The sequence below is a fragment of the Neltuma alba genome, unplaced genomic scaffold (genome assembly GCF_004799145.2).
Source record: "Neltuma alba isolate B1F8T4 unplaced genomic scaffold, ASM479914v2 tig00012121_pilon, whole genome shotgun sequence".
NCBI classification, from domain to species: Eukaryota; Viridiplantae; Streptophyta; class Magnoliopsida; order Fabales; family Fabaceae; genus Neltuma; species Neltuma alba.
In genome coordinates, this window is record NW_021636673.1 from 94,875 (window position 1) to 110,084 (window position 15,210).

Genomic DNA, 15,210 nt, shown 5'->3' on the forward strand with positions numbered 1-15,210 from the left:
TACCCTTTGCGAAGAACAAGCCTTGTCCTGGTGTTTTTTTTAGGTACCTAGGAATCCTGTAAACTGATGTCATATGCTCCTCTTGAGGGCTGCTTGAGAACTGACTTACCACACTGACTGGGTAACATATATCAGGTCTGGTGTGTGACAAATAAATCAATTTTCCCACCAGTTTTTGGTACCTTTCTTTATTTACAGCTGTGCCATTAGGTCTAATGGTCAGTTTCTGGTTGAGTTCCATAGGAGTATTGGTCGGTTTAGCCCCTAGCATACCTGTTTCCTTTAGTAGGTCTATGGTGTACTTCCATTGTGACACACTGATCCCCCTTTCTATTTGTGCTACTTCCATGCCCAGGAAATATCTTAGTGACCCAAGATCTTTAATTTCAAATTCTACTGCTAAACTTCTCTTTAGCCTTGTGATCTCGTCTACATCATTTCTTGTTAACACTATATCATCAACATATACAATAAGAGCTGAAATTTTATCTCCATAGTGTTTAACAAACAGTGTGTGGTCAGCTTGGCATTGATGGTAGCCCCAAGTCTTGACTGCTCGAGTAAATCTCTCAAGCCAAGCCCTAGGTGACTGTTTCAACCCATCTAAGGATTTGTGCAATCTGCAAGCTTTATGGGAATTTTCAACATTTTTCAATCCCAAGGGTACTTCTATATGCACTTCCTCCGCTAGGTCACCATTTAGAAAAGCATTCTTAACATCTAGTTGATATAGGGGGCAACCTAAATTTGCAGCAAGTGACAAGAGTACCTTTATAGTGTTTAGTTTGGCAACTGGGGCAAAAGTCTCTTGGTAGTCAATACCATAGGTTTGAGTGAAACCCCGGGCAACTAATCTTGCCTTATACGCATTCACACTCCGATCAGGATTATACTTAACAATAAAGATCCATTTATTGCTCACAATAGTTTTTCTTTTGGCAAATCAACTATTTTCCATGTTTTATTTTTATGCAGTGCCCGTAGTTCCTCTTCTATGGCTTGTTTCCATCTTGGATCATCAACAGCTTCCTTAAAGTTTCTAGGAACTATTTCCTTTTCTACATTTGTCACAAATGCCTTCATGTTGGGTGATAATTTTTTATAAGAGACATACCTAGCAATAGGATGTTGTGTACAGCTTCTTTTCCCTTTCCGAAGTGCAATGGGCCAGTGTAAATCCTCAAGATCTGCCTCAGGTACTGAGTCTTGGGTCTGCATTGGTGGGGGAGTAGGGTTTTCTTCTTGGCAACTCAGTTCTGCCTCTGTCCCGGATTCGGGTAGGTCAGAAAGAGATTCAAAAGGATTAGGATCCTGAAACTCAGATGTGGGCAGGGACCTTTTAGTGTTTGGTGATTTATTTGGGTTGATTTCTGGGTTGTACTGGTCAGAATTAGTGTTGTCGGAAGGAAGTGATGGGAGAATGGGTATACTTAGTGACGTTTGGTGTCCATTTGTTTGAGCAGTTTGAATGGGTGTTTTGGGATGGTAGGGTTGTTTCTCAACAAACTTAACATTCATTGTAATGTACAACTTGTGTGTGTTAGGACAGTAGCATTTGTACCCTTTTTGTTGTGAGTAGTAGCCTAGAAAAATGCATTTGATGGCTCTAGAGTCTAGCTTCCCCCCTTCTTCATTGAACATGAAAGCTGTACACCCAAAAACCTTTTGTGGAAGAGAATTAGGAAGAGGAGAATGGGGATATGTCTCTTTAAATTTCTGGACAGGGGTATGGTATTGTAGGGTCTTGGAAGGCATACGGTTTATTAGATGGGTAGATGTAAGAATTGCATCCCCCCAAAATTTATTAGGAACATAACTGCCTATCATGATGGCTCGGGCTACTTCTACGAGATGCCTATTTTTTCTTTCAGAAACCCCATTTCCCCATTTTGCTGTGGTGTTCCAACATAATCGGTTTGGAATTGATTCTATGGAGTTTAGATGCTCTGAATGAATGATTTTATTAACATGTGCGGTGGTACTTATAGCCGCAAGACCTAGGTTTAGGAGATACACTAGGATCGGCCAGATTACAATAGAATCTAGGTAAATCAAGTAACAAATCAATAATTCAAAAATCCTAACTAATAAGACGTGATTATAGGAATCACATTAAATTACTAATCTGAATAATAAATGATGGAAAACAGAATATGGGCTTAAGGCCCATAAGTGTCGAACTCAACACTCCCCCTCAAGTTGGCGAATAGATATCTATCATTCCCAACTTGCTTCTAAGTTCTTCAAATTGTGGTCTTGCTAGTGCTTTGGTGAAAGATCTCCCACTTGACAATGTGAAGGAACATGAGCTAGTTCAATAATTCTTGCATCTTCCTTTTCTTTGATGAAATGCTTGTCAATATCCACATGCTTTGTTCTTTCATGATGAATTGGATTTCTAACCATAGCAATAGCAGACATACTGTCACACCTTAGTCTCATAGGTGTGCTTGGTGCTAGTTTCAAGTCTCTTTAGCACTCGGATGATCCATAACCCTTCACAAACTTCTTGAGCCAAGGCTCGTAATTCAACTTTTGCACTGCTTGTGGAGACTACTGTTTGTTTCTTACTTCTCCATGTTACTAGATTGCCCCACACCATAGTACAGTAGCGTGAAGTAGATCTTCTATTTGGTAAGAAACCCCCATGATCAGCATCAGTGTACACGATTATCTCCTGAGTCTTACCTTTAGCAAAGTAGAGACCTCGGCCTGGGGTCATTTTTAAGTAATGTAAGATTCTATAGACAGCATTCATGTGTTCTTCTAAAGGTTCATTTGTGAACCGACTTACAACACCAACTGCATAGCTTATGTTAGGGCGGGTATGAGAAAGGTATAGAAGTTTACCAACCAGTTTTTTATATCTAATCAGCATCAACTGGAACTGATTCCTTCTTAGGTTTGGTTTTTTTCTTACCTTTTTCCCTTTCTGAGGCGTCTTCATCTTCTTCCTCCTCCCTTTTATCATCAAGTTTGCAAGCTGGTTCCATTGGCGTCTCAGCTGGTTTAGCACCCAGCATTCCTGTTTCTTTCAACAAATCTAGTGTATACTTTCTTTGTGAGACAACAATTCCTTTTTGAGATCGTGCTACTTCCATTCCTAGGAAATATCTGAGGCCTCCCAAGTCCTTGACCTCAAATTCCTTTTCTAGGAATATTTTGAGTCTTGTAATCTCATCCATGTCATTACCAGTCAGGATTATATCATCAACATAAACAATAAGGATTGCCACCCTACCTCTTGAGTGTTTTACAAACAGAGTGTGATCAGATTGGCATTGAGTGAAACCAACCCTTTTTACTGACTTGGTAAACCTCTCAAACTAGGCTCTAGGTGACTGTTTCAAGCCATAGAGAGATTTTTGAAGTCTGCATGATAGGTTCGGGTTGTTATACTCAGATAATCCTTGTGGAATGTCCATATACACTTCTTCTTCTAAGTCTCCATTCAAGAAGGCATTCTTTACATCAAGTTGATGTAAGGGCCAATCCAAGTTAGTCGCTAGTGATAGGAGTATTTGGATGGTGTTTAGTTTTGCCACTGGGGCGAAAGTTTCTTGGTAATCTACTCCGTAAGTCTGCGAGTACCCTTTTGCCACTAATCTTGATTTGTATTTGTTGATTGTCCCATCAAGGTTATATTTCTTGGTGAAGACCCACTTGCAGCCGACTGTTTTCTTTCCCTGTGGTAATGGCATGATTTTCCATGTCCTATTTATCTGTAGAGCCCTTAATTCTTCCATGATGGCCTTTTGCCAATTTGGGTCTCGAATAGCTTCTTCAAAGCTGTTGGGTAATTTTTCATCTGCTGTTTTAGTAATAAAGCTCTGCATACATGGAGATAACCGATCATATGAAACAAAATTACCAATAGGGTGCCGTGTGCATTTTCTTACCCCTTTTCTGAGTGCAATAGGCCATCCAAGATCATCAGAACTTGTAGTTGGAGTTGATACACGGCGCTACCCAGTACTAGAGGTTTCTTCTGAATTTATTCCTGCTTCTTCTGTTTCAGATTCTGCATCATTCAGATCTGTCCCTGCACTATTTTGAGAAGTGTCACGAGTATCTACCAAGTCCCCACTGTTTAGATTTCCATGTTCTAAGCTGTCTGCCTCGGTTGAACCATATTCTCTTCCGTTTCAGGTCTGGTACTGGTATATGGAACAGGGATTTGTGAGCTGAGTTCTTGGGTTCTGGTATTTGGTTCGAGTCTAGTAGTGGTAATCTCAAGAAACTCCTATTCCCTCTCAGTCTCCCCCTGAATGGGTGTTTTGGTGTTTTGGGATAGAAGCCAAGGGTTTCATTGAATGTGACGTTCATGGTGACAAATTTTTTTTTGAGAGTTGGTGAGTAACATTGGTACCCCTTTTGAGTATAGGAGTAACCCAGAAATATACATTTATAAGCCCGAGGGTCAAGTTTCCCACCAGAATCGTTGTGAACATAGGCCACACACCCAAAGACTTTCTCGGGTAAGCTATTTTGGAATGAATTGGTAGGGTAGGTTTCAGTTAAAAGCTGAATTGGGGTCTTGAAGTTTAGTGTTTTGGAAGGTAGTTTATTAATCAAGTGAACAGCAGTAAGGCTTCTCCCCAGTAGTATTTTGGAACATTATGAGTCATCATAAGGGCCCTAGTTACTTCTAAGAGATGCCGGTTTTTTCTTTCGGCGGTTCCGTTTTGTTGGGGTGTGTTGACACAACTTGTTTGATGAATAATACCTTGACCTTTTAGGTAGGTTTAAAGAGTGGAGTTGGTATATTCGGTGCCATTGTCACTATGTAGAACTCTGATGGAAGTTTTAAACTGATTCACAATCGTTTTGTGGAAGTTTAGGAAGGCTTGAGTGAGGTCAGATTTCTCTTTTAGGAGGTATACCCAGGTAACCCGTCTATGAAAGTGACAAACCATTTTGAGTGGGTCAGATTCGCGACACGAGAAGGGCCCCAAAGGTCACTGTGGATTAAAGCAAATGGCTTAGACAATTGATGAGGATGAGGATAATAGGAGTTTTTTGTATGTTTGGACAGTTGACACACTTCACAGGGAATCAAATCAGAAATTTTATTCATAAAATGTGGAAATAACTTTGACATGTACTTAGAACTAGGATGACCTAGTCTATAGTGCCATAATAATACATCTTCATCAAAAATCTGGGTGGAAAAACACTTTCCAGTAGCAACATTTAGGTTGGTTGAGGATTTTCGGTAAGATTGATCTTCCACACAGTATAGCCCCTCTAGTATTTCAGCAACGCCAATCGTCTTCTCCAACTACAAGTCTTGAAACACACCGAACAACAGAGAAATTAACATGACAATTTTGCGAGACAGTGACTTTATTCACTGATATAAGATTGCATTTTAAATCTGGAGCATATAACACATCTGTGAGCAGTAGATTGTTAAACAAGGATGCTTCACCAGTCCCTTCAACCTTGATAAACTTTCCATCAGCAACTTTAATAAACATTAGATGCAGACAGGGTCTTACATTGTTAATAAGTTTCAGATTACCAGTCATGTTATTAGTAGCCCCTGAGTCAACTATCCACATGTGTCCATGATGAACATTAGCTACTAACTTTTCTCTAGTACCATGTTTTTCAAGTAATTTCCGAAGGAATTATGCTTCTTCCTTAGTCATAGAGGATCCAGTTTCTGCCCCAAGTTCAGCATTGTGTGCAAATGCCCTGCCTTCTTGTCTGCTTCTCCCTTTGCTGTTTGAGGGTTTACCATGAAGTTTCCAACAGACTTCTTTGGTGTGACCAGATTTTTCTTGCCTCTGTTTTCATTTGATTGTGCTTCCTTGGAGACAAAGGCACTGCTGTTAGCTACTAATGGTGCAGCTTGCTTGGAGGTAGAGAGCTGTTTTTGGCTCTCTTGTTTCACCATAAAAAATACCTCCCGCAGACTTGGGAGTGTTTCGGTACTCATAATTCTTCCCCTAGTATCATCGTAGGCTGATTGTAGACCAAGTAAGAATCTGTATACCTGTTTTTCTTCCTTTATCTTGGTGAAGAGTCGAGAGTCAGTTGGGCAGGTCCATTCGTAGACATCATAGACATCTAGTTGCTGCCACAAGGTGAGAAGTTTAGAGAAGTATTCAGTGACAGTGAGGTTACCTTGTTTCAGATTGTCAATCTTAGTTTCAATTTCCAGAACAGCGGCTTGGTTCTTCATACAAGCAAACATGTCTCTTGCTGCCTCCCAAACTTCTTGTGCTGATTGGAACAGCGAGAAACTTGCGCTTATATCAGTGGTCATGGAATTGACAAGCCATGACTGTACCATTGAATTTTCCGTTTCCCATTCACCATTCTTCGAGTTTGTAAGCGAGGGTTTCTTCTTGGCTCCGGTCAGGCAGCTTGCCATCCCTTTTCCGGTGACATATAGCCTCACTCCAGAGGCCCATTGCAGATAATTCTGACCATTCAATATGTGAATGGTTACAGCGGAAGATAGAGCATCATGTGGTGCATGGGAGCCTGTCGCTTCATTTGCCGGCGCTTTGGTGGTGTGCGCCGTCGGCGATAGAGTTCCTTGGCCGCTTGGTGGGTCCAGTCCAAAACCGAACCGAATCATTGTCATAGCTCTGATACCATATGGAGTTTAGATGCTCTGAATGAATGATTTTATTAACATGTGTGGTGGTACTTATAGCCGCAAGACCTAGGTTTAGGAGATACACTAGGATCGGCCAGATTACAATAGAATCTAGGTAAATCAAGTAACAAATCAATAATTCAAAGATCCTAACTAATAAGACGTGATTATAGGAATCACATTAAATTACTAATCTGAATAATAAATGATGGAAAACAGAATATGGGCTTAAGGCCCAAAAGTGTCGAACTCAACAGATTTTGAACAAAGGCAAAAAAAAGTTTTTAAAAATTGTGTACACTTAAGATTTTTCCCTCATTAAGAAGACCCAAGTGAGTCGAGTGTGATCATTAATAAAAGTTACAAACCATCTTGCTTTAGAGTTTGTTTCAAATTTGGATGGACCCCCTACGTCACTATGTATAAGTGAAAAAGGATGAGTAAGTGTGTAAGGGATAAGAATTGTGAACTTGCTTGGCAAAGTGACATGTGTCACAAGAAAACTCTGAAATTGTTTTATTATCAATGCTAGGAAACAAAAATTGCATATATTTAGGACTGGGGTGGCCTAACCTAGAGTGCCATAACATAACATCTTGAGTGCTCATAGCAGAAAGAACAGCATGAGTTTTATTTGGTGATGCTCCTTGGATGTAGTAGAACCCATTCCACACCTTAGCGTTCCCAATCTTCTTCCCCAAGGTCAAATCCTGAAAATCACAACCATTCTTGTCAAAAATAACTAGACAATTTAATTGAGAAGCTATGCATCTCACAGATATCAAACGATGAATTTCTGGAACATATAGAACATTTCTTAAAGTGATGCGTTCTGAGATACAAATAGTTCCAGAGCCCATTACTTTTGCATATTGCCCATTAGCTACCTCAACAGTTTCATGCTTAGAGACAGTTGTAAAGTCAGAAAATAACTCCTTAAACCTTGTTACATGGTGAGTAGCCCCTGAATCCACAATCCAAATAGTGCTGGGTTTAACTTTACTGCTAAGAGCATGAGTTAGTGTAGTACCTGTTTGTGCTAAGGTAACAGAAGGGGAATTTTTCTCACATTTTTGCAGATACAGCATGCTTATCTAGGATCCTCCTTAGCACTAGTATTTCTTCACTGCTCAAAGATGCACCCTAACTGTCAGAGTCATCTGTACCGACCAGAAAGCTTTTTCCTTCTGGTTTATTTTTCTGTTTTGAGGGCTTACCACGGGAGCTTCCAACAATTCTCCCTAGTGTGGCCACTCTTACTGCAGTGATCACACCATTTTCGAGTTTTCTTGTTTTTTGAGTCTCCTTGGTGACTGCGAACAGCTAGTGCAGATCCCTCATTTAGAGCCGGTGATGACATAGGTTGGCCTTGAGTCAGTGTTTTTCTACTCTCTTCACATCTTATCATACTGAATGTGTCTTCTAATGAGGGAAGGGGTTTCATACTCATTTTTTGTCCCCGAATATCTTCATAGGAATCATTGAGCCCAAGCAGGAACTCATAGCATCTCTCTCGGTTGATGAGTTGTTTGTAATATAACTCATCTTGGTGGCATGTCCATTCATGGACTTCATACAGATCTATTTGTTGCCAAAGTCTCACTAGTGCACTGTAGAATTGTGTCATAGATTGCTCACCTTGAACCAAACCAGGGAGAAGACGCTTCACCTGAAAGATGGATGCAGTGTTTTCCCTAATAGAGTAGGTCCTTTTCATTGACTCCCAGATCTCCTTAGTAGTAGTTGTGAGTAGATAGCTCTCGCTTATGTCCGGGGTCATAGAATTCACAAGCCATGCCATGACCATGTTGTTTTCAGCACTCCAAGCTTCAAATTTGTCGCTGGTAGCGCTAGGTGGAGAACCAGTAAGATATTTCTTCTTGTTCCTTCCTCTCACAAACATGAGGACTTTCCGGGACCATTGAACATAGTTGTTTCCATTAAATCAGTGTGTAATCATTGGGAGAAAGAATCTAGTGTGACATTGCATGCTCCAGGCAGCATGGATGGATTCACTGCTTGGCTTTCTCCATGCGAACTAGGCCCTTGTGAACCTTCGCTGGTGAGGATAGGTTACGGTCTCCATCCTCAATCCTCAACGTTGAAGGCTCGTGGTTGCTGGTTGGTTAGACCGGTGCTTTGATACCATGAAATAAAGTATGGAAGCACACCTCGTATTTTTTATTAATACATGAGGGTTACATATGTAGAGAAAGGGAGAGAATAGAATCTGATTCTAATCCCTAAAAGATCTCCAAAAATCTCAGATAATAAAATCAGAGAATCAAATAATAAAACACAAATGAGATATAGCAGATTGAAGATTAAAAAAAAAAACTAGGTTAAATCATGAGAGGGCCCAAGAGTGGTAGCAGGCCCATATCCAACAGATTTGATATGGGCTAAATGGATCAAAATGTAAGGTCAGAGTGACCTCTTTTAGATAGTGTTAAGATTCTCAAATTAGCACAAAAATGTTAAGTGTTGTATTTTTCATTGAACAAGTCCTGAATTGCAAGTGTCACAACATATCAAACATAAACATAACTCCTAAATCATGGGAGGATAAAAAATTGGCAAAACCATGGACCAAATAGGAAGATTTGAAGGATTGTATTCTGTTTTAGACCCAAAAAAAAAAAAAGGAGGAGGATTGTATTCTGTTACATTATGGATACTGATTCTTTAAAAGCTTATAGATGATGCAGCAGATAAGATTTTAAACACATTAGTGGTTGATGTCGGAAAGCGATCTTTATACGGTATTTAGTGTCTGGCTGTTAGGGGTTTTTCATAGATCACAATAATTTTTATAGCTATAGAAACTAATGATTGGCCTGTGAGCAAGTTATGTGACTGAATAGCATTATCTTCCCTTCTGAGTGACTTTCTGCATTGATGTGATTCTTTATGGTTCTTCTGTTTTCAGTATTCTTGTTTTTTTTTTTTTTGAGGATATGATATCATCTTCATTTGTACCCTCTTCTACACACGCGCACTCCAATGAGCCTTGGCTCAAATGGCATCACCCCATACCTCTAACTGAGAAGGTTGAGGGATCAAATCCCAATGTAACTCGGGAAGAGTGTGACTGTGTGTGAGGGTAGTCCCTCCTATGGGGAGGGTTAGGATAGGTAATATATATATATATATATATATATATATATATTTGTCTTGTCTACTAGCAGGTTTTGGCTGTTATTTCTACTTTTCATATGCTTTTAACTTAGATGAATCATTAGGGGTGCAATTCATGTTCTTGATAAAGAGGAAATATTTCTGTTTTTTTATGATCTTGGAATTTTCACCGTCTGTATGCAATTTTCTGTGAGAGCAGTTGCGTAAAGGTTGTTTCTGTTAGTACAAAGCAGATGTTGTTGCATATTTCTTCTAATCTGCCGATCTGTCAATAATACTTTGAGTGCAGAGACACCCTTTGGCCATCTAATAATCGTGATCTTTTGATTTCACATGGAGTTATTGTGTTCCTGTTTCAATCTTTTGTAGGCTAGGGCTGCATGTGTGCTGATTGATTTGTGCTCTGGCGTGCTCGCTCCCTGGATGTCACAGGTTATTGCAAAGGTATGCTAAGGTCTCCTCCCAAAAGGTTTGGGATATTCAGAGTGGAATGCGTTGTTTGCCAAGTTTTTGTTAGTTACAGTTTTCTTGTATGTAATTAAGGTGTTGATAATGATTATAGTTGTAATTATGTATATACTGTTTCTTTGCTCAGCTATGGGCCTCTTTTGCATGTAGGTTGATCTCGCAGTAGAGCTTCTAGAGGATCTTTTGGGCATAATCCAGGTTAATTTTCTAGTCTTACACAGACCTTTCATCTCCTGGATGCTGATCTTATTTCCTGCTTAAATTATTGGACGTCATTGTTTGCATGATATACTGTAGTTCAGGTGACAAGTCTTAGTCTATTAATGATCCTTGTTAGCATACTTTTCACACCACTACTTTGGAACAATATTTGAACTGTCCATAGAATAATTTCTGTTGTCTATTAGTACCTGAGATCTATATAATTGTTATGTTGGGGGTTGGTACTTGATCATAGTAGCAGTAGCTTTTTAACCCTTTTTTAAATTTTTATTTTTGTTAATAAACACTTAGGAAGAGGGGTGGGGGAAGGGTGTCTCATTTATGATGGTCTACTAATGATGCAAGATGAGTGGATGTGTAACCTGAGATTTCTGTTGTAGAAACTGATCTATTCCAATAGCGGAAAGAAGTGTACAAAAGCAGTCTCTGGGGACTGCAGTTGAGGCAAACTATGATTGTAGCTGCCATGGTGGTGGCAATAAAAGCTGATGAACGCAATTTAAAGCATGGTTGAATGTATACTTTGGTTGTTTCTCATATCAATGCACAATGCACAATGCTCATTCCATGTGAAGCAATTAAGTTCTACTTGAGAAACAATATTTTGTGAACTTGTTTGATGTTTGAAATTGCAGTTCAGTTCTGATAAGTCAGTTGTATTATTTTCTGGTTGATTTGTGAGTGCGAACTTAATTTTAAAAAACTTTGTTATTTTTGTCAGGATGCATGCCATTCTGTAATCCGTGCTCGTGCTGCTTTGAAGTACATTGTGCTGGCTCTATCTGGTCATATGGATGATATCATGGGAAAATATAAGGTATTTAACATCTTTAAAGAGCTGTATTATTGGTTTTAAAATTTATCTTGTCCCTTTTTTATGAGTAATTGATTGATATGCAGTCCTGGAATTTTTTTTTTTATGGGGGGGGGGGGGCTGTAAGATTGTTGTGCATATCATATTTTGTATCTTTAGGTATACATATATTTTAATAGAAGCAATGATTTCTTTTGCAAGATGCAGTGCAGATGTCTTGTATTAGAAAAAGGATTGGTGGTCAAACATGTGATTTTGTTTTCTTTTCATAAAGATCTTGATTGAAGAGTACAAAATTATATCTAATGTTTCTTGTGAAGGCAAATTTTGCATGATCTCTTACCTATCCTAACATTTAAGCACACTGACTTGAAATTTATGACTTGTTTGCCAATTAACTTATAAACTGTGTGGAATAATGATCTATAGTTATTATGCTTTGGTGTTAATATAAAACAAATGAGGTTCTATTTAAAAACAGAAAGAAAGGAATTGTGATGGAAATCTATGTTTCTTATTTGGCATCTGATATGATCCGAATTGGGTAGAGAAAAATGAGGAAGAAAGGTTTATATTAAGTTATGAGTTCAGGATCTAACCTCATAAATTAGTAAAGATGATAGTGGAAGATGAGCAAGGATCTCAACTCATTCAACTAATGAAGTCAAGGAAGATTGATAATACTGAAATTGAATTAATTTCCTGATGATTTCTACATGAGGTAAAGCTTAAATATTTATAGATAGAAAAATAACTAATGACTCCTAAAAATACTTCTAAACTACCCCATTAATCCGCAACTCAGATAATGGGAATAACTACCTAAAAATAAAGAAATAAAATTATTGACTTAATCTGCAAGCATCATGGGCCTCCACTCCTAAACTTGAGGACCATTCAACAAATCAGAAAAATAACGTAAATAAAAAGAAAATATCTAAAATAATTTAAATAAATATTTATTCCTAATTCCTAATATTTCTCTAACTCCCCATATGACCCATTTTTGCACAATAATTGGTATTCTATCAATGCTTGCCCTCTTGGAGATTCGCTTTGTCCTTATGGCGAAAGGGAAACATCCTTGTACGTTCGATGGTTTAGGTAGAGGTGACATGGAGACCATGTAATGTTGTGAATAATTCAAATGTAATTGATTGATTTTTCCAATAGGAGAGCATTACATAAATAGGATCAAATTTCCTCACAATATATTTGGAAATCTGATCGCATTAAATGAAAATTAAGGGAGAGAAATCCCATTGATATGGGACCAAGATTTTAGGAATTAAAAATAGAAACAGCAAGTAATCAGGGATCTGATTCTAACAGGGAGAAGGGGATTTGATTCTGACACGCCCTCTCAAACTGGAGAATAGATGTCAAGCATTCCCAGCTTGCTTTGTAGCCTTTCGAATTGCACTCTTGCTAGTGGTTTAGTCATTATATTTGTGATTTGGTGAGAGGACAGTATGTAGGATAGATTTATAATCCCTGCTTCAACCTTTTCCTTGATGAAGTGTCTGTCTATTTCCACATGTTTGGTTTTGTCATGGTAAACCGGATTATTTGTCATCTTGATACTGGTCTTGTTGTCACACCATAGATATAGGGGTCCTTCATAAGGTATTTTGAGTTCCTTAAGGAGTCTTGTAATCCAAATTCCCTCACATACTCCTAGGGCAACAGCCCTAAGTTCAGATTCTCTTAGGTTCTGCAAAAGAGAGAATAAAAATTGGGAGATAGAAGGGAAGAGAGGGGAAGAAGAGATGAGAAGGTAGAAGAGAGATGTGTGTTAGAGAGAGAGAGAGAGAAAGAGAGAGAGAGATAGCCTAGAATCAGTATCTGAAATCCTAGGAGAGAAGATGGAAATTCTTGAACAATAAACTTCATTCCCCCCTAATGTCATCGCACAATAGATTTAAATAGGCTGAAAACATAACTGAGAATAACTGACTAGTAACTTCCTAATAACCTCCTCCCTTCTAGGATAAGGATTATCAATAACTAACAATAACTAATATTTAAATAATCCCAATGAAATAGTCTGAAAGGATAACTGAATATAACCACCTAAAATTGAAGATTAAAAATAACTGAAAATAACTAATTTGTAAACTGCCCCTGATATTGGACTTTATCAGATTCAGTACTACTTCTGGACACAACGGACTGCTTTTTGCTTCTCCATATGTAAGTGTAGTACTCTGTAGTGGATCTTCGGTGTTCCACTGCTCTTCCAGGTTAGCATCAGTGCATATTTTGATAGGATAGAAATAGAAAAGAGAAATGGAAGAGAGTTCAGGAAAGGAGAAAGATTGAGAAAGATAGAAATTAGGAGAAGAGAATTAGAGGAGGGGTGATACAAGAGAGAAGACAGAGAAAAACAGAGAGCATGCTGAATAGTGCGCTGTATATTCATGAAAATCAATACTGTACAATTGGGTATCCGTGTAATGTCTATTTATAACACCATAAGCCTATCTAAAATACTACCTAACAAACTTAACAAACTCAACAGAGATACAACATAAAACTCTATCTAACAAACTAACGGCTAGCAACTGTTTGCCTCTTCTTTATAATATTTGAATTTATTTACAATTATACATCATATTTCTATACCTTTGTTCCTCTTTTTCTCAAAGAAAATGCCCTTCCCAGGGTTAAGCTTTAGGTAGCTTAGAATATTGAGTGTGGCCTCCATGTGTTCTTCCTGGGGTTGGTACATGAGCTGGCTCACCACTCCTATTGCATAACTAATGTCAGGGCGTGTGTAAGATAAATCAGTTTTCCTACTAACCTCCTGTATCTCTCGGAGTCCACTGGAATACCTTGAGGTTTGATTTCTAAGTTACATGTGATCTCCATTGGTATTTCACTATGCTTGCATCCTAGCATCCCTGCATCTTGGAGAAGTTCAAAGGTGTATTTTTGTTGAGATACATTGACCCCTTTCTTAGTTCGTGCTATCTCCATGCCTAGGAGGTACCTCATTTGCCCAAGGTCTTTAACTTGGAATTCAATAGCCAACTTCTTTTAGTAGCTCAATTGACTTCTTGTCGTTTCCTGTGATTATGATGTTAGCGACATAAACAATGAGCATGGTAGCCGTCCTATTGTTATGTTTCATGAACAATGTGTGGTAAGCTTGCCCTTGGAGTTACCCTAGTCGTTTTAGGACTTTTCCAAATTTATCAAACTAGACCCTAGGTAATTGTTTTAGGCCATAAAGTGACTTTCTGAGTCTGCACACCTTAGTGACATTTTTAGTTTCTCTTATACCTTTGGGGATTTTCGTGTAGACTCGTCTTCCAAGTCCCCATTGAGGAAGGCATTCTTTATGTCTAGTTGATGTAGTGGCCAATTAGAGTTGGCTGCTATGGACAGTAGAACTTTGATAGTGTTGAATTTGGCTACTAGTGCAATAGTTTCTTCATAGTCAATCCCATATGTCTGAGTGTATCTCTTTGCGACGAGTCTTGCTTTATACTTATTTAGGTTGCCATCAGGGTTGAATTTTGGGGTGAAGACCCGCTTGTAGCATACCACCTTTCCAAGAGGTAGAGTTGTGATGTCCCATGTTCTATTCTCCCTTAGAACCTTGAGCTCTTCCTTCGCAACTTTTTTCTAGTTGGGATTGATCATGGCTTGTTGGAAGGTGTCTGGTATCTTCACCTATGCACTATTAATAAAGTTTTGCAGTTTGGTGGATAGGTTAGTGTATGAGACAAATTTCTGAATCGGATGTTGAGTGCAAGATCTTACTCCCTTTCTTAGAGCTATTGGCCATCCCATATCTTTAGGGTCTAGATTTGTGTTGGACTCTTGGTTTTGCCTTAGAGTGGGGAGGATGTTCATCTTCGGGACTGTTATGGGTATTAGAATTATTAGTTTCTTGATTTCTAGAATTTTCTGGGTGATTTGAGTTCCTGTTGGTTCTGTTTGGAGGTGT

The 15,210-nt window shown here is 38.6% G+C and overlaps 1 protein-coding gene across 3 annotated transcripts in view; it reads left to right on the forward strand.

The window, feature by feature from the left end:
• Positions 1-15,210, forward strand: part of LOC114723053 (uncharacterized) — a 43,754-nt gene that overhangs the window by 12,547 nt on the left and 15,997 nt on the right. For all 3 annotated transcript variants that reach the window (XM_028909193.1, XM_028909194.1, XM_028909195.1), the window contains 3 exons: positions 10,121-10,195; positions 10,370-10,417; positions 11,163-11,258. In XM_028909193.1, coding sequence (XP_028765026.1) covers positions 10,121-10,195; positions 10,370-10,417; positions 11,163-11,258 — 219 coding nt within the window. The remainder of the gene's footprint in view (positions 1-10,120; positions 10,196-10,369; positions 10,418-11,162; positions 11,259-15,210) is intronic.